The 21455-nt window shown below is 43.5% G+C and overlaps 3 protein-coding genes across 8 annotated transcripts in view; 2 read left to right on the forward strand and 1 right to left on the reverse strand.

Moving 5' to 3' along the window:
• The first annotated feature begins 1586 nt into the window (after positions 1-1586).
• On the forward strand, positions 1587-10438 carry LOC123502879 (cyclin-F-like). Its single transcript, XM_045252164.1, has 12 exons — positions 1587-1899; positions 3214-3402; positions 3986-4094; positions 4492-4670; positions 4836-5125; positions 5527-5716; positions 6459-6544; positions 6807-6943; positions 7119-7243; positions 7556-7680; positions 8840-9021; positions 9308-10438. Exons 2-12 carry the CDS (start codon positions 3232-3234, stop codon positions 9967-9969), a joined length of 2256 nt encoding a protein of 751 aa, XP_045108099.1. The 5' UTR covers positions 1587-1899; positions 3214-3231; the 3' UTR covers positions 9970-10438.
• Positions 10439-10953: 515 nt separating this feature from the next.
• LOC123502881 (AP-1 complex subunit mu-1-like) lies at positions 10954-19176 on the forward strand. Of its 2 annotated transcripts, XM_045252172.1 has the most exons (12): positions 10954-11118; positions 11435-11565; positions 12506-12616; positions 13284-13418; positions 13801-13910; positions 14481-14625; positions 14878-15068; positions 15858-15936; positions 16607-16837; positions 17346-17471; positions 17881-18024; positions 18740-19176. In XM_045252172.1, exons 2-11 carry the CDS (start codon positions 11524-11526, stop codon positions 17977-17979), a joined length of 1269 nt encoding a protein of 422 aa, XP_045108107.1. In that variant the 5' UTR covers positions 10954-11118; positions 11435-11523; the 3' UTR covers positions 17980-18024; positions 18740-19176. The 2 variants fall into 2 exon arrangements, with proteins under 2 accessions (XP_045108107.1, XP_045108106.1); XM_045252171.1 differs by having other exon boundaries at positions 17881-19176.
• An 810-nt stretch (positions 19177-19986) lies between these two features.
• The window catches only part of LOC123502880, a 5286-nt gene continuing 3817 nt past the window's right edge, over positions 19987-21455 (reverse strand). For all 5 annotated transcript variants that reach the window (XM_045252168.1, XM_045252167.1, XM_045252169.1 and 2 more), the window contains exon 2: positions 19987-21455. This exon is cut by the window's right edge and continues 884 nt beyond it. In XM_045252168.1, coding sequence (XP_045108103.1) covers positions 20343-21455 — 1113 coding nt within the window. In that variant the 3' untranslated portion in view covers positions 19987-20342.

The raw sequence follows: 21455 nt of genomic DNA on the forward strand, positions 1-21455 counted from the left end.
CATGTGCAGTACAGGGTGAAAAGGACAATTACAGAATACAACGAGACCTGGACAGGCTGATAGCATGGGCAGACAGGTGGCAGATGGAGTTTAATTCTAAAAGTGTCAGGTTATGCATTTAGGTAAAGACAACACAAACTTTAACTATGAGATGGAGGGATGTTGGCTAGAGGCAGTAGAGGAAGGAAAGGATTTAGGAGTAGTGATAGACAGGACTATGAAATTTTCAAAGCAATGTTTAGAAGCAAGAAATAGGGCAAATAGGATCCTGGGTTTTATAAATAGAAATGTTAGTTATAAAAGTAAGGAAGTGGTGCGTAGCTTATATAATTCCTATGTTAGGCCCCATTTAGAGTATTGCATACAGGCCTGGTCACCCCACTATAGGCAGGATATCAACATGTTAGAAGCAGTTCAGAGAAGAGCAACTAGGATGATACCAGCATTAAAGCGCCTGGAGTATAGAGATAGATTAAAGGAATTAAACATGTTTTCATTTGAGAGGAGATGTATAAGAGGGATATGATAGAGTTATTTAAAATGTTCTCAGATACAAACTACATAGATGTGAGATCTTTCTTTACCTTAGAGGAGGGAAATAGGACTAGAAATCATGGCAGGAAGATTAGAAAGCAAGGCTGCAGGTTAGATATAAGAAAATATTTCTTTAGTCATAGGGTGGTAGACTTCTGGAATGCATTGCCAGAGACGGTTGTAAATAGCATTAGTTTGACAATGTTTAAAAACAGATTAGATAAGCACTTAAATTTATTAGATTTATAATTATGTATAGCACTGCATGATAGTTTTTATAAGAAATTTACTATAGTTAAACAAGACATGATCCCCATGTATGGGAACCACAAATTGTAGAGGATTTTGCTGCAGGACTTAGCCCTGTTAATGGGCCAAATATTTAGAATTAGTATATAATGAATTGTGTACTTGTAAGTGTATCTTTAAGTACTGATGACGAGGTCGCTGTGCGACTGATACAGGATAACCTAGATGGGCCCTGGTGGCCCTTTGTTATCCTATTATTTATGTTATGTTATGTTAATTTATCTATCTATTTACGTATCTATCTTGGTACTGTACGTACAACCAGAGTATATACAGAGTATATACTCTGCGTACAACATAATTCTCTTTCACAGAAGGTGTATATAATTCTCTTTCACGGGTTTAAATATATCAATCAATCAATCAATCAATCAATCACGTATACGATGATATTCTATTTCGTATGTGTATTCTTTATGCTTTATTCTCTCGCAAGTCTATTTATCTTACGGCAGGTCTATATAATTCCCTTCCCCTATGACACTCCCATACCTTCCTTCTCTTTTATAAAATGCCTATGAATACTGATACATCGTTCTTACCTCTTAGTGGAATGACAAACAAAGATATAAAGAGACAGAGTGAGAGAGATTATAAGAGACATTAATTAAAAGACACTTGTGTAACTATCAAAATATACCTTTTTAACTATTACCTTTTCCCCTGTGATGCTTATAAAGACCCACATGTTGGTGTTACGGCGAGGAATAGTTTCAAGGCACCAAGTGAGACGGGTTATAAGAGAGTATTGAGGTATTGTTGTGGTGAGAGACTGGCGGGCAGAGACTGGAGTGGGAGAAGGAAGAAAAGGACGAATTAATAACTACTCCCATCCAGAAAGTTATATACGGGGTTAGACTAATGTGAAGCCCTTGAGAGAAGTAAAACAGGTCGATTTGTGGAGGAAAGAGGAAGAAAAACTGGAGGAGGAGGAGAGAAAGAGGAGGGAGTGTGAAGCAATTGTGGTGGGAGGCGGGCGAGGCCAGCAGATAAGTACACCACAGCATCACCATTCACCACAGCATTACCAATCACCACCACAGCTCTAATCCCATGGTAAGGCTGCCTCTTCCTTCCCCCCCTTTCCCTCTCCCTCTCTTTTCGATCAGTAAGGTTAAACAACATTGGGTCTGGTTAGTACTTGGATGGGTGACCACTGACCATTCACCATCATATCTCCTGTATTTCTATGGTGAGGCTGCTTCTTTTCCTTTCCCTCTTTCGCTCTCCCTTTCTCCTTCGCCTTGTATAAGTGTGAATAGTAACATATGGCGTGGTAATGGAGAAATAAAGGCTTGATATGAAGTTACTAATTCCATTCCTGTTTACGTGAAGTTCGCGCCGTGTCCCTTCCTTTTCATGTTTCTTGTATTTTCATGGTTTCCGGTGAAGTGTAGAGTGTGTGGGTGAGGGATTTATAACTCTGAGGACCTTAATGCTATACTGATTGATAATGGCTCTACAGGAATGAGGTGAGGACTAGTTTTTGTGATGTTTCGTGGCCTTGTTAGAAGCTTAGGGCAGATTTACGTCTGGTGCGGTTACATTAGTGACTGCCGCGTTAGTCTGTCCACTCAAACAAGGGGAGGAAGCAGCCTGTGAGGTACTAGGGAAGGTCAGGTCTGTAGGTATACCAGTCTTGGAAGTAATGTTGGTGTGAGATGTGACAGAACAAAGGATTGAGCTTTGCACCTGTAGAGTTAACACATGTAGCCAGTGTTATAACCTCTTCAGTACTAAGATGCATTTTTTTCCTCCAGTTTTGGGTTTGATTAGATGATTTTATTGATATTAGGAATGGTCTGTGGAGGTCAGAAGATTAGTGGCCAGGGTCTTCACTATTTTAATCCCCCACATATGTTTCTGAAGGTGTATAAAATCACCAAATAGTAAGCAAAATAAATATGAAAACACATTTTGGTACTGAAGGGGTTAAAACAGGAAGGATGCTGGGTGGAGTGAGGGAAGAATAAAGGACATGAAATACTGAAGAATCCCAGGTTTTCTGTCTTTTGAATTTCATGGTGTATATTTATTTAGTTTCCTTATTTACTTAGGCAGAAGAAGGAATGCAGGGTGGAGAGCATAAACTAGACCCAGTACCCACCCTAACCCTTTCAGTACTATGGTGCATTTCTATATTCATTCTGGTTACTATTTGGTGAGTTTATACAGCCTCAGACACTCATGTGAGGATTAGAATAGTGAAGACTGTTGCCATTGATCTTCTGACTTCCATAGATCCTTCTGAATGTTAATAAAATTGTCTAATCATGCCCAAAACTCAAGGAAAGAATGTGTCTCAATATGGAAGGGGTTGAATAAAGGAAAACAATAATAACCATCTTTTTTATACCTGTTCTGTGGCAGGGTGCATGAGGTGGAAGGATGGGTGCCGGCTGGAGTGAGGTCGGGGTGGAGGGCATTCCGCTGGAGCTGGTGTACCGTGTGCTGAGTCACGTGTCCCTGCAAGACCTCACCACTCTGCTGGCCACAAGTTCCTACCTCAAGAGCCTCATTGAAGAGTCCCCGCTGTTGTGGTCCAGAGTGCACACCAAGGTGGGACTCAGCGCTTCAGGTTTTGTTCTGTGCTGATCTTGGTTTTAATTCTTTTATTGTGTTAAGTTTGTTTTGGCGTTTGTGGAAATGTTTTTAAGTTAATGATATGATTTAATTGGGATCATTAACAAGATTAGTGAGCTTACTCATGGCATGGGAGATGTTGGGTTTGTTAATCTCGATATGATCCTTTATTTATTTTTTTCATTTTTATTCTTTTTATGGAATATGGGAAGCTGACTAAGGGCAACAAAAAATAAAAGAAAAAGGTCCACTTGATTGCCAGTTCCCTAAAAGATTAAGAGAGTAAGCCAAAAATCTGGGACAAATGTTTTGAAACCTCCATCTTAAAAGAAGTTATGTCATAAGAAGATGGAAATAGACATACCTTGTAAATAATAATCACTGAAACGAAATCTTCCTTTCATATAATTCTGTACCATAGCTAACAAAAGCCATGTAAGCAAGGATATGGAATCTTACACGACACAGTTTTTATAAGTAAGAACAAAGTCATAGCAATTATTTCCCCAGTGACTGCTAGAACCATCCAGGTGAAGTGCTACTCTTGTCACTCTTGCAGGAGCTGTGGCCCAACGAGAAGACATGGCGATGGTTTGAGAGAGCGGCCAAGTGTGGGAACGTGGAGGCGAGCATCAAGCTGGTGGTGGCGCTGCTCTACTATGAGGGAGGTGAGCTGGGTTAGGAGTGACACAGCAGTAGTTATTAGACTGGTAATGTCTCCAGTAATGACACTCTTCTGAATGTTCATTTTTTACACATCTTCAACCCACACAGTCTTCAGGTGTTAGGTCTGTAATCAGAAACGCTTTGTTCTCTCACCACGATTATTTTCAAAGGCCACAGAGATGATTAACAGGATTTTCAGAGTGTTTCTCCAGTTGATAATGTAGAAATCTTGTCACTATCTCTAGAACCATAAAACACCTTAAAAAACAAGTGTAAATTTAAGTAAAGCCTTTTGAAGTAGAGGAAGTGAAGCATGTTTGAGAATATGAATCTGACTGTCCACTGATCTCACATTACCAGTCCTAACATTCATCCTTTACTAAACAATATGCCTTGCAGTGTCGATGGGCAAGCCAGTGCACAATGGAGAGCTTGCCTTCGCCCTGTTTGAGAGTCTGGAGACCGGGGGCAGCCTTGGTCCTCGCTCCCAGCTGTGGCTTCTGTACCGCCCGCCCTGGGGTGCTCAGCCTCTCTGCAGCAAGCGTTTTGTCTTCACCAGGATATCCCATGTGGCCCAGGTGAGTGCATTGGCCCAGGGGGATGCAAGCAGAGGCTTAGAGACTTAGAGAATCGCTGTTTATGTTTATACTTGCGTGGTGAGATTGTCCTACACTTGCCCTACATTTACCCTACACCCACCCTATGTGTACCTTCCCCTTGCCTCACATCTGTCCGTGCCACAGCTGAAGGGAGCGTCATGGGGCATCCGAGTGCTGAGTCGCATCTCTGAGGTGGTGCCAGATGGGGTGAGGCACTCAGACTCCTTTGAGATCAACTGGGTGAAGAAGGCGCTGGAGGAGGGTGACATCCATGCACGGCTCCTCCACTGGCGCTTCCGGTATGAGAAGAGGCACCGTGAGGGAAACCTGGACCCCGGCACTGAGCTTCAGGCCATCAGGGACATGCGGGAGATGTGCCTCACTGGATACTACCCTGCGGCACTCACCCTCTCACTCTTCCTGGCCACTTCAAGGTGAGTGAATGAGTGAATGAGTGAGTGAGTGAGTGGGTGGGTGGTCAGTTGCCTCTCAGGACTCACTGCGGTTATTGTCTGTCTCGCTGTTTCTAGTAAGAGGTGTGTCTGGTGTGGAAATTATAGTTTATTTATTTATTTATTTATTTATGTTTTCCATCATTGGCTGACATGGGTAAGAGTGTGAGTAATGTGAGTATTTGTGTATGTGTATGTATGTGATTTGACAGCATAGTATATAGATAAATTTAATGATTTTCTACATAGCCATTTTGTTGCCCTACTATAATCTCACATAAGAAAACTCCTAGTATTTCTTGTCATGATAGCAATAATTAATGTTTCCTTCTAGTATTTATGGTCATGTCAGCAGTGATAGATATTCCCCCTTTCCCCGTCAGGTGTCCTCAAATCCAGGGTCTACCAGAGATCCGTGAGTTCCTCCAGAGCAGCCCGCCGTCCCGCACCTACTATGCCCTCCGGTACCAGCAGCAGGTGACGCCCCACATGCACCACGTCCTGGTTGACTGGCTGTGTGAGGTGGCCAACATCAGGCTCCACTCCTCCCACATCCTCCACGCTGCCACTCAGGTCCTGCTCTTGTTTTGTGCCTCATTCTGAAACACTCCTCCACTGCTTCTCTGCGTTCAAATGCTTGTAGAGAAAGTTACATGGTTTTTTCATTGGTGTAGTGGAAGTTATATGGGTTTTTCAGTGGTGTAGAGAAAGTTACAAGTTTTTCAAGGGTTTAGAGAAAGTTACATGGGTTTTTCAATGGTGTAGTGGAAGTTATATGGGTTTTCAGTGGTGTAGACAAAGTTATGAGCTTTTCAAGGGTTTAGAGAAAGTTACATGGGTTTTTCAATGGTGTAGAGGAAATTACATGAGTTTTTCAATGGTGTAGAGAAGTTACCTCAGTTTTTCAATGGTGAAGAGAAAGTTAGCTGAGTTTTTCAATTGTGTTGAGTAAGTTACTTGAGTTTTCAAGGGTTGTTTTTATATTTCTTGTGAGAGATTGATGAGATATGTATGTTATTAATGGGAGAAACTCTTGGTTAATCATCTCTGTGGCCTTTAAGAATAGAGAGCAAGACATTTCAGAACACGGGGCTTTGTTTGATGAGTTCCCTGGATTGATAGACAGTTTCTATCTTACCCTTGTTTTGTTAGAGGAATTCTGTGAACTTCCTGAAGGTGATAGAGGAGGTGGATACTTAGCGGATTCTGTTCTATTATTGCTGTGGTCATATGAGTAACTAGTGGTCTTGTCTATCTGGGAAACAAGAACCACCACCTCTCACAGCAGTCATTTTATGTTAGTGTTGCCTTGCAGATTGTGGAAGCCTACCTGAGCATGGAGCAGGTAACTTGTAACCAACTGCAGCTCATTGGCATCACTGCTGTCCTGCTGGCCACCAGGTGTGTACTGACCTGACTCCTGCCGCACATGTTTTTGTTGTAAGGTGAAGAGAAGTAGAGAGTTTTGTATAGGAATGCCTTAGGAGTGAAGGCATGTGGTTAGCAACGAACTGGCAATTAAATGAGCCTTTTTTTTTTTCTTGGATAGTTTCCCCTCTTAAATAAAACTGATGACTCCTTGCAGTTCCTCTTACTTCACTCTTATGGCTGTATTTGAGTCAGCATTCTTCCCTGTCAGTGTCTCACCGTGCACCTCCCTCAGGTTCAAGCCGGGCGAGTGTATCCTGACGGTGACGGAGGCGTGCTGGATCACAGATGACACTTACTGCTACAGCCACGTGGTGCGCACCATTGGGCACATCATGGCGGCACTCAGGGCCAACGTGGCACTCCCTACAAGTGAGACAGTGCTTCTGCGTCCCTTGAGTGATATGTTACCTGTTGATGTTACCTGTGCCTCTGTGTCAGGATCAGCATGCATGTCGTTACCATTATTTAGTGATGAAATGTGCTCAGTTTAATGTTTAGTTGTCTTGTGTAGTTTGTGTAATTGTTTCCCTGCCCTTCCCCTCAGTTCTGGACTACGCCACAGTGCTACTCAAATGTGTCAGGGCGCCTCCACTCACTCAGGAATGGACCAGATTTGTGTGTGACCTGGCCACCACCTGCACCTTCCTTCCCAAGACCACACTGGCTCAGGTACGCCACTGCTACACACACACACACACACACACACACACACACACACACACACACACACACACTCACACTCACAGACACACACACACTCACACACACATAGTCAATAGCTTCATCAGATCCCAATATAATCTAACTTTCTAACCAGTGAAAGCATATTAAAACCCTTCTTTTATATTTTCTTTCTGATGAGTGATGCTTATTCTATGTATAATTTTTTGCTTTGATCTTTAATTTATGTCCAAAAGTTCCTTGATTTGATAAGAAAGATTAAGCTTCATTCATTTTCCATGAAACCTCCTTGTCCCACAGATTGCAGCGTCCTGTGTTATGCTGGGGTTCATCTTGGCCCGCCTGCCGTGGCCCAACCTGGTCTCCATAACAGGGTTCACTCACACTATGCTGGTCCAGCCTCTTGTTATCATATACAGCAAAAGGTACATGTTAGGAAGGTGTGTTTAGGATAGTGAGTGAGAAGTGAGAGAAGGAATCAAAGGAACCATTTATATTTGGTATATATATGAATGTGACTGACTATTGCGGAGACATGATGAAATGCAAACACTAATGCAAGGCTCTGATTAGTTGCCTCATACTGTCACCTTGTCACTTCAGGGTGCTAGTGTAGGTGTAGATAACTGAGTGGTTCTGGATAGGGCTTAGCTATGTACTAGGCATTAGATAACAGTGTGAAAGGAGGAGTGGGTGTAGAAAAAGGGTCACTGATGCACACAAGCTCTGAGTGATAGAGGAGTGCAGCTGAGGCATCGCATTACTACATGTGGCTGATGATTAAAGAAAAACCAGACCCTGTGTGCTTGTGAAGGATGAGTGTGGTCGCCTAGTGTTCAGTCACTTAGATTTGCCAATACGTGTCAGATGAGCAACTAAGCAACCTTGCCATTAGTTGATGTCCCAGCCTGACCTTCCAGTGATGCGAGTTGCCCAGTTCTCGGGTTTTGCATCTTGGTGCTGAGTATTTTGCCTTCTGATCTCCAACAATAGTGCAAGTCAGTGAGGGTTGAGCCAGCTGTCCTCTCTTCTTATTCTCTCTATTCCTTTCCTCTGCTACATTTAAAAGCCTCTAATTGAAGTGACAAGGGTTTTTAAGAGTGTTTTTATGGTTTTACTGACAGATTAATAAGATTTGTGTATTATTAACAAGAGAAACAGTCTTGAGAATCTGGCTAATCTTCTCTGTGACCTTAGAAAATATTTAAGCTGTGAGAGTAAAGTGTTTGAGAATACATAACTGCAACCTAACCTAACGTCAAGCTCAACCATAACCTCAACTTAATCCAACCCAACCCAACCCAACCCAACCCAACCCAACCTTAAGCTAACCTCAAGCTCATCCTTAATCTTAATCTCAACTTAACCTGACCTAACCCAACCCAACACAATCCAACCTAACCTAACCTAACCTAAATTTAACCTAACCTAACCTAACCTTGACTTGAACTAACCTAACCTAACCAAGTAACAGCATCTTAACCCTCACCTAAGCTCTCTCTTGACCTTATGTTAGTTGTAGAGTATGTCAGGTGTCAGATTCCAGCCAGGTGTTCTCTTCACTCACCCTGCCCCTCCTCTCAGCTTTCTAGGGGAGGGGAACAAGTGTCAGCGGCGTGGCATCTCGGACCGGTACAGCCTCACCACGTACAGCGCTGAGCAGGTTGGGATGCAGTCGGTACCCTGTCTTGATGAGATGCTGCAGGTGCTCTCCCTCTCCCTCGATGAGTATGTGGATATTGTCACCGAGCATCTGGTCTTCACAGGTAAGGGAAGCTGCAGTGTAGACTCTATGTAGTGGCTCTGCTGTGCTTCTTGGGTCTAATAGGGGGGTTCATCAGACTTTTTTTTGTGTATTAGTTCTCTACTCTGCAAGGCAAATATCTTTTTTCTCATTCCTTTCCTTAACCTGACAGTTCTCTACTCTACAAGGCAAATATCTCTCTTCTCATTCCCTCTCTCAGCCTGACAGTTGCATGAGACTTTTCCAGAACACACTGAGGTACTTACCACATAAAGCACCTCACACACCTGCCTCTTTTAACCCTCCAGATGATGTCGACACTGAATCAGGAGCGCCAAAGTGCAGCGTGAGAACGTACCGCCGCCAGCCCACCACCAGGCCCTCTCTAAACCCTCTGCCTGGCCCTCACAACCTGCCACCAAGACCTGCCAATGACGCACAGCAGCACCCTGACCTGCCCGGTGGTGATGGTGACAATGGTGGTGGTGGTGGTGCCAGGAGCAAGACTAGTGGTATGGGAGGGCAGTGGCGAGGCAGTGAGCCCTCCAGGGACGGCCACAGCAGCAGCATGGAGTACAGTGACAGTGAATCGGGGAGTGCCAGTGTCTCGCCAGTGTGGGAGAATACACACTTGAGGACTAGTAAAGTGGAAGGTGGTATTGAGGGTGCCAAGGGTGCTGGTGTCCTGAGCCAGTGCCAGCAGGACCAGGCTGGGGTGATGCTGCCTCCCACTCAACACAGACACTTAGAACTGCCAGAACACAATGTAATACCAAGGGAGGTGGGTGGGGAGAACCTCAGTGAGACGACAGATAGCGAGGAGAACGCCGACCTCCTCCCTGAAGCCTGTGACGGTCCTGGGGCCAAGAATGCACGTGTTAACCTAAAGCGTAAATTAGAGAATGCATCGGAGAGCGAGAGATCGGAAAAATACCTCATTCGTGACGTGGGGAACCTGCAGCTGGGGTGAGGCGGACAATAATGTGCTGGGTGGGAAGCAGGGGTGTGTCTTCCAGCCACTATGGGGGGTGTGCTTCCTTGTATGTATGTTGGGGGTTGTGCGTGCCCCTCTCTCATTCACAATGCATGGGATGACTCTGACGGACAAGTGTTTGTATAATTATCCAACGATGAGTTACACGCATGCAATCTGAATTTATTTTGTATTTTGTGATTTTTTTTTTTCTTTTTCATTCTGTGGATATGGTGTTTGGTAGAAGTGTGCATGTATGTATGTATGTATGAGCATTACCAAGTGAAGAGACGTTATGTTATGCAGTGTGTGTGTGTGTGTGTGTGTGTGTGTGTGTGTGTGTGTGTGTGTGTGTGTGTGTGTGTGTGTGTGTGTGTCCCTGACCAGTAAAACAATCAGTTACGATAATCATTCTCAATTTTCACATTTTCAACTGGAAAATACATAATAAAGTTTATGAAAAGGATTTTTTTGTGGATTTGTCAATTGATAATTAAACCTCTCTCTCTCTCTCTCTCTCTCTCTCTCTCTCTCTCTCTCTCTCTCTCTCTCTCTCTCTCGTCGTACAATTGCATCACATGATTAGTAAGATCTCTCTCTCTCTCTCTCTCTCTCTCTCTCTCTCGTATACAATTGCATCACATGATTAGTAAAATCTCTCTCTCTCTCTCTCTCTCTCTCTCTCATTCAGTCTAAATAAAAAACCAATCAGGTCAAACAATTCTAAAAAGATCATAATATATATATATATATATATATATATATATATATATATATATATATATATATATATATATATATATATATATATATAAAGGAAGGAATATAAATAAATAACGACATTGTAAACAGACCTATGTTGGTCAAAGAAAACACCATAATTCAACTACAAATAATTTTTTTAACAATAAAATATGAGAAAATGAACTATAAACCAAGAAATAAGAAAAAAACGAAAAATTAAAATATTGGAACCTCTCGCCAATCAGTCAGGTTGGAAGTGTTGACATGGCGGCGGGCAGCTGTCAGTGTTTACTTTTATATTTTTCGTGATAACACCTCAAGTACACCTGCGAGGGACCTACACTTGGCACGGACCACTGAAGGAAGACTACAGGAACACTCGGCCACACTTATAATTGATCGGTAAGTGTAAAATAAGGGGGAAATCAGTGAATAATGGCCGTGTTTACCTGGAAGAGTGAAGAGGTGAATATTTTTGGGGAAAGGTGAAATAATTTGGTTAATTTCTGTTCTGCTTTTGCTTTTATTTGTTTCGTGCTTGTTTGTTTGTTTGTGTTTTTTTTTGTTTTGGAATTAATTGGTGTTTGGTAGTTTGTAAAGGAATACGTGAAACTGTCTTTTATTATTTATTTAGCTAATTTTTGTTTATTTATTAGTGGATGGGAAATTGTAAAGGTCAAATGTTTACCTTTCTATTTATTCATTTATCCATCCATAGGTCAGGTGGAAAAGACTGAAGACTACTACTACCACCACCACCACCACTACTACTACTACTACTACTACTACTACTACTACTACACCACAATGTCTATATCAGCCATCTACATCCTGGACGTGAAGGGCAAGGTATGTACACGTGTGGCTGTTATTAACGTGTATATTTAACTTAATACCCAAAAACCTTGATAATAATGGGTCGTTTGGTCTAGCCACCCACACTATTAATGGCTACATCTATTGACCGAGATATTAATGGGTTTGGGTGCCTATCTTTATATTACTCTGTCTATAAAAATATCCACATTATTAACCTCTTCAGTAGTGGGACACATTTTTATCTTGAGATTTGTGTACTATTAGACCATTTTATTAACATTAAAAGGGTCTATGGAGGTCAGAAGATTAATGGCCAGAGTCTTCACTATTTTAGCCTCTTCAGTACTGGGACACATTTGTGTATCATTAGACCATTTTATTGCCATTAGGAAGGGTCTATGAAGGTCAGAAGATTAATGGCCACAGTCTTCACTATTTTAACCCCCCACATGAGTTTCTGAAGCTGTACAAAATCACCAAATAGTCACCAGAATGAATATGGAAATGCATCATGGTACTGAAAGGGTTAATGGTTACCTCTTCTATTGACTAAGATCATAATGGACAGCTTTTGTCTGTCTATCTGTACATTGCTTTGTCTGTCTGTATGTCATTATTAATTCTGTACGTCATTATTAATTTTACTGTAGTATTGACTAAAAAAATCACAAAATGGCCTCAGTGTTCTAATGCATTGTTTCTCGATATCATATGATACACACCACTAATGTTTTTAATCAATTGGTTTATGAAGAAAGTGCGTAAATTTATAAGGAAGTGTGAAATTATAAGTGTATAAGGAAGTGTGTAAAGATATGAAAAAGTGTGTAAAGGTATGAAAAAGTGTCTTTGAGTGTATGCTAAAGTGTGTGAGTGTATATTGAAGTGCCTTGAATGTATATTGAAGTGCCTTGAGTGTATATTGAAGTGCATGAGTGTATTAAGGTGTGTGTGTGTGTCTCCCCCTCAGGTCCTTATATCCCGTAACTACCGTGGTGATGTGGACATGGGCTGTATTGAGAAGTTCATGCCAATTGTGCTGGAACGAGAGGATGATGGCAATATGGCACCCATCGTTCAGGTACTAGAATCCCTCCCCCCTCTCTTCTCTCTCTCTCTCTCTCTCTCTCTCTCTCTCTCTCTCTCTCTCTCTCTCTCTCTCTCTCTCTCTCTCTCTCTCTCTCTCTCTCCACATCTATTTTCAAAGGCCATAGTGATGATTAGCCTAGTTCTAAAGAGTATTAATTTTGTCCTATTGATAATGCAGAAAACTTGTTAACATGTCAATAGAATTACAGCACCCTTAAAAACCTGTGTCACTTCAAATAGAGCCCCTTGAAAATAGTGAAGGTGTCAGTAGAATTACAGAAACACCCTTAGAAACCTGTATCATTTCAACCAGAGCCCTTTGAGAATAGTGAAGGTGTGGCATGGAAGTGTTTCAGAATATGAGCCAATATTTCAAACTCTACCCTTACTCCCAACCCTTAGAAATACACTTTTACACTTATTTGACTCTATTAAACCCCTTATTTTGACCACCGATCCTTAGAATACCCTTTTGAACACTTTACCCTCACATCTCTCATTATTTCAAACTGTACCCTTACTACCAACCCTTAGAAATATACTTTTACCCTTTTCTGACCATATTAAACCCCAACTGTAACTATTGACCCTTAGAACTGTACTCAGGTCATCCCAGGTCATCTCAGGTCACTCTCACTACATCAGGTCACCTCCCACAGATCCAGGAGGCCACGTTTTGCTTCGTCAAGGTCAGCAATCTGTACGTGGTGTCGGCAACGAGGATAAACGCCAATGTGACTCTTGTGTTCTCCTTCCTCCACAAGCTGGTGTCCGTGGCGCAGGAGTACTTCAAGGTGAGGAGGTGGTGGTGGTGGTGGTGGTGGTGTGATTGGGAGTGTTGTAGTAGTAATAATAGGGAAGTGGTAGGTGTAGTAGTAGTAGTATTAGTAGTAATAATTGTAGTCGTTGTGGTAGTAGTAGTAGTAGTAGTAGTTGTTGTAGTAGGGATAGTAGGCATGTCACTAGAAGAGGAGTAATAACAGTAGTAGTAGTAGTAGTAGTATGTGCATATATTGTATTATAAATGAATAAATTGTAGAAGCTCTATTACTAAATGAATTGCATCTAATTTCTTATACATCTCTCTCTCTCTCTCTCTCTCTCTCTCTCTCTCTCTCTCTCTCTCTCTCTCTCTCTCTCTCTCTCTCTCTCTCTCTCTCTCTCTCTCTCTCACAGGAGTTGGAGGAGGAGAGCATCCGTGATAATTTTGTGATAATTTACGAACTTCTCGACGAACTGCTGGACTTTGGCTACCCACAGACCACCGACACCAAAATACTGCAGGAGTGAGTGTCTGTCTGTCTCTCTGTCTGTCTGTCTGTCTGTCTGTCTGTCTGTTAGTGAAAGAGTAGTATCACCTTGTTTTGGTAAATTTTTGGGACTGATAACTAAGTGGGCCTGATTTTACCTTTTTATATTGCCCTTGATGAGTTTTTTTTTCTCTAACATTGAAAAAAAGAATAGGTGAGGATAGGTGGGAATAGGTCAAGAAGCAGGTACTAACACATGCACACCTGACACCAAAGAGCTATAAGACAAATTTACGGGTGAGAGGGAGAAATAGGTGAGGATAGGTAGAGATAGGTAAGCATGTAGGTACTAACATGTATTTCTTTCCTTTTCTTTTGTTTTTTTTTATTTGTAAGAAGTTAGGACTGGCTAAGAACAAAAAAATAAAAGAAAAAAGGCCCTCTCACTTGCCAGTCTCCATGTAGAGCTGATAGTAAGGTGATAGTTACCCATGTACACCTGGCAGTCACCCATATACACCTAACAGTCACCCATGTACACCTGACAGTTACCCATGTACACCTGGCAGCTTCATGTACCTTATGCTGTGTTGCTGGTGGCTTCAGGTACATCACACAGGAGGGACACAAGCTGGAGATCGCCCCCCGGCCCCCCATTGCTGTGACCAATGCTGTGTCCTGGCGCTCCGAAGGCATCAAGTACAGGAAGAATGAAGTGTTTCTCGATGTCATAGAGGGAGTGAATTTGCTGGTAAGTGTGTGTGTGTGTGTGTGTGTGTGTGTGTGTGTGTGTGTGTGTGTGTGTGTGTGTGAAGAAGGCTAAGGAATAGGAGGTAAAGAAGGAGGAGGATATGATGTGATGTGATGTACTGCAATATAACACAAGCATTAGAAAACCCACAATTCTTCATCTTAATCTTCACAGTTCTTCACCTCAAACCTTCACAGTTCTTCATTTCAACTGTCACAATTCTTCACCTCAACCTTCTGTCTGTCCCCTCAGGCAAACTCCAATGGCAATGTGCTGAGGAGTGAGATAGTGGGCAGCATCAAGATGAGGGTGTACCTGTCTGGCATGCCGGAGCTGCGCCTGGGACTCAATGACAAGGTGCTGTTCGAGTCCACTGGCCGAGGGAAGAGCAAAAGTGTGGAGCTGGAGGACGTCAAGTTTCACCAGTGTGTGCGTTTGTCCAGGTATGTGTGTGTGTGTGTGTGTGTGTGTGTGTGTGTGTGTGTGTGTGTGTGTTTATAGGAGAGAAGACCAGCCAAGGGCAACACAATTCAAGAAAAAAAAAAAAAGGCCCTCTTGATGCTGGTTTCTAAAATATAAGAAGGGTTATCCAAAATTAGGGAGCAAATGTCTTGGCACCTCTCTCTCTGTGTGTGTGTGTGTGTGTGTGTGTGTGTGTGTGTGTGTGTGTGTCATCTTGGTCGCCTGCTGGTCACCCAGCTAGTCTTCCCCATTACGGAGCGAGCTCAGAGCTCATAGACCGATCTTTGGGTAGGACTGAGACCACAACACACTCCACACACCGGGACAGTGAGGCCACAACCCCTCCAGTTACATCCCCTACCTATTTACTGCTAGGTGAACAAGGGCTACACATTAAGAGGCTTGCCCATTTGCCTCACCGCTTACCGGGACTCGAACCCGGCCCTCTCGATTGTGAGTCGAGCATGCTAACCACTACACTATGCGATGTGTGTGTGTGTGTGTGTGTGTGTGTGTGTGTGTGTGTGTGTATTGGGTGTTCTAACCTTACAAAAAATGAATAAATGTAAAAGAATAGATGGGTAGAAGTGAATAAATAGATATATAGAGCATGAATCTCACCAGTAGAGTGTGTAGGCTCTAATGAATAAATAAATGAAGAAGAATGACTAGATGGATAGAAATGAATAAATGAATAAATAGATAGAACATAAGTCTCACCTCATCTCGTCTCGTGTAACCTTGTCTCACCTCACCCATTCCTCCGCCAGGTTTGAGAATGACCGCACCATTTCTTTCATTCCACCCGACGGAGAGTTTGAGTTGATGTCTTATCGCCTCAACACTCATGTAAGTATATTTACTGAGTTGTGTCTTGCAGGAAAAGAACTACATATAGTCGTGCTGCCCTGTCTCCATTTCTGTAGTTGTCCAGATGTTTGTGGTGTCCTGTCTCCATTTCTGTAGTCTAGTTTCTTGTGGTGTCCTGTCTCCATATCTTTAATTGTCTAGTTTAGCCTGAGAATCATGAATATTTCTTGTTTGAACCACTGTTTCATCCAGATTGTTCCATATTTTTATGCTTCTGTTTGGAAAGCTCTATGTCTTAATGTCTCTTCCACACGCAGCCTTTTTTAGAATAAGGAAAGGTGCAATAATACTCTCAAAATCCAACCTTCTCTCTCACTGTCTCTCTCACTGTACTCTCATAATATGTCCTTTTAGTCTGACCTTTTCTCTCACAATCCAACCTTCTCTCTCTTTATCTCTCTCACTTTCCCTCACAATCCAACCTTCTCTCTCTGTTTCTCTCTCGTACTCTCACAATCTGACCTTTTCTTTCTCACTATCTTTCTCAGTCTTACTCTCACAATCTGACTTTTTCTTTCTCACTATCTCTCTCACTCTTACTCTGACAATCTGACCTTTTCTCTCACAATCTTAACCTCACAATCTGACTCTCTCACATCCTCTCTCTCTTACTCTCACAATCTGACCTTTTCTCTCTCTGTCTGTGTAGGTGAAGCCGCTGATCTGGATAGAGTCGGTGATAGAGAGACATGCACACAGCCGAGTGGAGTACATGGTGAAGGCAAAGTCGCAGTTCAAGAGGAGGTCCACCGCTAACAATGTGGAGATAATCATTCCTGTCCCCAACGATGCTGACTCCCCAAAATTCAAGACATCGGTGGGCTCTGTCAAGTACGCGCCGGAGAGAAGCTGTATCATCTGGACCATTAAGTCTTTCCCGGTGTGTTTGTGTGTGTGTGTGTGTGTGTGTGTTTGTTTAATTTTTTTTCTTTTATATATATATTTTTTATTTCTTTTTATGAAGTGTCTTTATAGTTTTTTTTTATTCATTTATTTATTTTTTGGTTTGTGTTTCTTTGTGTGTGTTCCAGTTTATATTTTCTTTATTTTTTTTTGTAACTTTTTTTTTTATGAAGTGTTTATTTGTTTTTGGTGTGTTTTTGATTGTCTTGTTTCTAGTTTTGTTTTGTTGTGATGTGTTTGTGTTTTCATTCACTGTTTCTTTTTTAGCGAGGCGGAGTGAGTTATGCTGTATTATTTGTGTCATTATTCAGTTTTTTTTTATCAGTGTTCTTTATTTCTTTCTCTGAGGTTAAAAACTGTTAATACTATATTCTATTCACTTCTGTGTTGCTGTTACTCTTTCTTTAGTATTCTTTTAGGGGGGAAGTGATTTAATGACCACTAACACATCCCTCTCTCTCTCTCTCTTGTGTGTGTGTGTGTAGGGCGGCAAGGAGTATCTGATGCGTGCACACTTTGGGCTGCCCAGTGTGGTCGGTGAGGACTCGGAAGGCAAGCCCCCCATACAAGTTCGTTTTGAGATCCCTTACTTCACTACCTCAGGCATACAGGTGAGAACTCAACCCTCTTCACTCACTGTCACATAATGCAAGCCTAACATTCTGCCACTGTCGTCTGTATTAAAAAACGCTTCTCTCTCTCACCATGGCTATTTTTCAAGGTCACAGAGATGATTAGTGGGATTTTCAAGAGTGTTTCTCCTGTTAATAATGTAGAAATCTTGTCACTCTACCTCTAGAACCATAAAAACTTGCTTAAAAACACTTTGCTTTCTCACCATGACTGTTTTCCAAGGCCACAGAGATGATTAGCAGGGTTTCCAAGACTCAGATTCAAATGCTATATAGAGTAAGTCAAGCTACAGTGGTAGGGAGTGAGTGTGAGTGTCAGGGTGTGGTGTGGCGGGCCAGGATGCAGTGGCCAGCTCCTCTCTGTACCTGTGTTTGGTTGTGTTTGCAGGTTCGCTACTTGAAGATCATCGAGAAGTCTGGTTACCAAGCGCTGCCCTGGGTCCGCTACATCACCCAGAACGGAGACTACCAGCTGCGCACTAACTAGACACACACACACACACACACACACACACACACACACACACACACAGTATTTACGAACAGAAAACTAATATTGTATTTGCATTTTTTTGTCTCATTTATCTTTCTCCTTTTCCATTCTTTTTCCTTTTCTTTCCACCTTTTCTTCATTCTTCTGTCCTTTTTCTTTCCACCTTTCTATTTTTCCTTCCTTTTTCTTCATTCTTTCTTCCTTTATCTTTCCACCGTTCCATTCTTCCTTCTTTTCATCCCATCTTTTCATTCTTACATCCTTTTCCCCTCAAATTACATAAAAAAAAAAAAACAATGATTTATAGATGATTTAAAAATGCTTAGCTATTGTGAAGAAAGTAAAAAATGTGTAAAAAGAATGCAAGAAAAAGAATAAGAAAAAAAAAAAAGAATGTAAGGAGAAAAGAATGGAAGAAGAAAATAAGAAAAAAAAAATGTTAGGAGAAAAAATGTAAGAAGAAATTGTAAGAATGTAAGAGAAATCAAATAGTGAATATAAAAATGTGATAAATGATTATATTGATTTGACTTTCTGCTTGGAACTTTTTTTATTCACTTTATTGTTGTTATTACTGTTTTATATACTTCTGTTATCTATCTATCTATCCGTCTATCTATCTATCTATCTATCTATCTATCTATCTATCTATCTATCTATCTATCTCAATGTTTCTTATCTGTCTACCTACATACTATTTGATATGTATATACTGTACTTTGATGTATATTTTTATGGGCAATGCTTTTCCAGCCACACACACACACACACACACACACACACACACACACACACACACACACACACACACACACACACACACTTTATTTATTAGTTATGAAAAGTGTGTGTGTGTGTGTGAACTTTTGCTGAGGTGTACAGGATGTATACATAATATTACACACACACACACACACACACACACACACACACACACACACACACACACACACACACACACGATTTATTTTGCCATTATTATTGTTTTATTATTAATTCTTATTAGTTATCATATAGTTTGCTTTGTTGTGATGAAGGTTAGTGGTGGGTAGAGCTAACTTTAATCTCTCTCTCTCTCTCTCTCTCTCTCTCTCTCTCTCTCTCTCTCTCTCTCTCTCTCTCTCTCTCTCTCTCAAACCTTTAATTTAATATGTATTTCACAATTAAATATTTTGTGGTGACATTTATACATCTCTGTTTTTCCTTACATCCTTGAAGTGTGCAATATTGTCATTCTTTTTGTATTTTCCCATGTTTTCTCATCAGCCTTCATCATTGTCATCTTCCTTTCATACTTCATCAATGCCTTATTTTTATTATGTTTGCATTTCCTTTTACGATGAGCTCAGTTGTCACGTTTCCTTGTTGCCGTCACTCACCTTCAGACTGTTTCTGTTCTAATAGTTCACCTCATTCCTGGCGAGCTTCGATCTTGCCTCATCTCTGCACTTGTGTCCGTCTCCTCAGCATATCTCCTATCATGATCAAGTGGCCAGTTTTATCTTCTTTCTCATTATCTGTCACTATATTGTGCTGTTTCCTCCAGCCCCTCTCTGCCTTACCTCTCCCTCCTCGCCATGGTACCAAGTGTCTCAAGTTACAGTGTGGTAATTGTGTGTTCTAAGACGAAGGATTTGTGCAGCTTGATTCTGCTCAAATTTCGTCTTGCACTGAGGCATGAGTCCCTAATGATTCATGCACAGGATACCTCGCTCTCAAATGTTTACCTGGGTGCTCTAGAGGTGTGTGTGTGTGTGTGTGTCCCACCACGTGGCCATGTTCCCGCAGTGTGCGTGATGTCCCAACCTGGTGCGCCAGACTTGACGGCCCCAGACCCTCCCCGCCCCTGCGTCCCTGAAGTGATGGATGGCGGCAGGATGGCGTGCCTCGTGGCGGCGTGGGCGCGAGGATTGTAGTGCTTACAACCCTCACACCCACAGTGCCAAGTTGGGTCCCTCCCCCCATAGTGAGCGGGGCGCCCCAGAGTAGGGAAAGACGCGGTTGGCGGCAGGTTTAATGATGACAGACCGCCACTGCAACGCGTGGGAAGGCGCCGCGCCCACTGGGACTTGCCGTGGTGTGGCTGGGCGGCACCGCCCACCCATCATGGTAAAGAGTAACCTTACTAGTAAGACTTATCACTAAGACTGGTACATAAAAATAGCAGCGTTCTCTTGTGCGTCAACCTTACATATCAAAACTATTCCTGTAGAGTTCCTAAACTAAGCAAACTGCGGCGGCAGTGCAATTGTATCACAGGCTGAGCGGAGGGAGCATTCGCCGCCACGCTGCAGGCCGCACGCTGCGCTGCGGCGTGGCGCGCCGAAACACCCGAGAGTGGCACGAGGAGGCGCCGGTCACGGGCGGCACAGGAGGTGTGCAGGCCCCGAGTGTCCCACGCAGCCCAACTCCTCTCTGGTGAGGCCCCAGCGAGCCAGACTGCCCACACTCCTGAGGTGCGGCAGGGCAGCCAGGTGGCGCAGCGAGGCCAGGGTGAGGAAAGGCGAGGACGAGCAGAAGCTGAGGATGGAGGTGAGGGCACCGGAAGACACCAGCTGCTGCACGCTGCCGTCCGTCAGCCCGCTTCCCCGTGCCTCTGAAGCCACCACGCTGACGTCCACGGCCTGCAGGCACGATCCCGCCGTCAGCAGCCGCAGAGTGTCCAGCGGTGGCAGGAAGTTGAGAAGAAGACTCTCCAGGCCGGGAAAGGCGTGGCAGGGCGCTGCATCAGGGTGCGCCAGCCAACAGTCTGTCAACGATAGGCGCCGCAGTTCCGGCAGGCCGGCCAGCGCCGCCATCACGCCGCCCCGCACGCTGAATCCCGTCAGGCCCAGGCTGAGTAACTGCGGGCCGAGGGCGTTTAGTAGCGGCAGCAGAAGGCGTCCCTCCACTTTGGGCGGGGCGGACACAGAAGACGGGAAGTAAGACAGCTGCACGCCTGACAGACGCCCACACGCCTGCAATGAGCGCAGCGTGTCTTCACTGTCCAGCTCGATGGACAGTGATACGTCTCTAAGGGCGGGGCACACCCGCGCCGCCTCTAAGACGTCGTGTGTGGAGGCACGGCCCAGATTGAGGCTCAGCAGACAGAGTGGGGTCGCAGCGCCCGACGGCCCAGCCATCCGAGCGTAGCCTCGTACGCATGCTGCGGCGCCGCAGGACGGGGTGTAGTGGTGAAGGCCGGGGAACACGGCGAGCAGCGTCTGGTACAGGGCGGCGGGCAGACCCGGCAGTGATACGTTCAGTCTGCGCAACGATTTCCTCAGAGGAGTGACAGGCAACGTCTCCAGGCGGCCGCCGCGCAGCGCCTCCACCACTTGGTCCGCTGCACTGAAGGGCAACCCGCACAACTCCTGCAGCACCTGCTCCTCGCTGTGCCTGCCGCCACACACGTCCAGCTCCTGCAGAGACAGCCGCGACACCTCCTTCAGCACGCTGCCCTCCACCAGATTCAGGTTGAGGGAGAGGCT

This window comes from Portunus trituberculatus, chromosome 12 (assembly GCF_017591435.1).
Source record: "Portunus trituberculatus isolate SZX2019 chromosome 12, ASM1759143v1, whole genome shotgun sequence".
Taxonomy (NCBI): Eukaryota; Metazoa; Arthropoda; class Malacostraca; order Decapoda; family Portunidae; genus Portunus; species Portunus trituberculatus.

Bases quoted from the DNA above. Each gene is read 5' to 3' on its own strand.
- LOC123502879 (XM_045252164.1), top strand. From the start codon at position 3,232: ATGGGTGCCGGCTGGAGTGAGGTCGGGGTGGAGGGCATTCCGCTGGAG. The intron at 4,671-4,835 runs GTGAGTGCATTG...TCCGTGCCACAG, and splicing joins GGATATCCCATGTGGCCCAG to CTGAAGGGAGCGTCATGGGG. The intron at 7,681-8,839 runs GTACATGTTAGG...CCCTCCTCTCAG, and splicing joins GTTATCATATACAGCAAAAG to CTTTCTAGGGGAGGGGAACA.
- LOC123502881 (XM_045252171.1), top strand. From the start codon at position 11,524: ATGTCTATATCAGCCATCTACATCCTGGACGTGAAGGGCAAG. The intron at 11,566-12,505 runs GTATGTACACGT...TCTCCCCCTCAG, and splicing joins TCCTGGACGTGAAGGGCAAG to GTCCTTATATCCCGTAACTA. The intron at 15,937-16,606 runs GTAAGTATATTT...CTGTCTGTGTAG, and splicing joins CTTATCGCCTCAACACTCAT to GTGAAGCCGCTGATCTGGAT.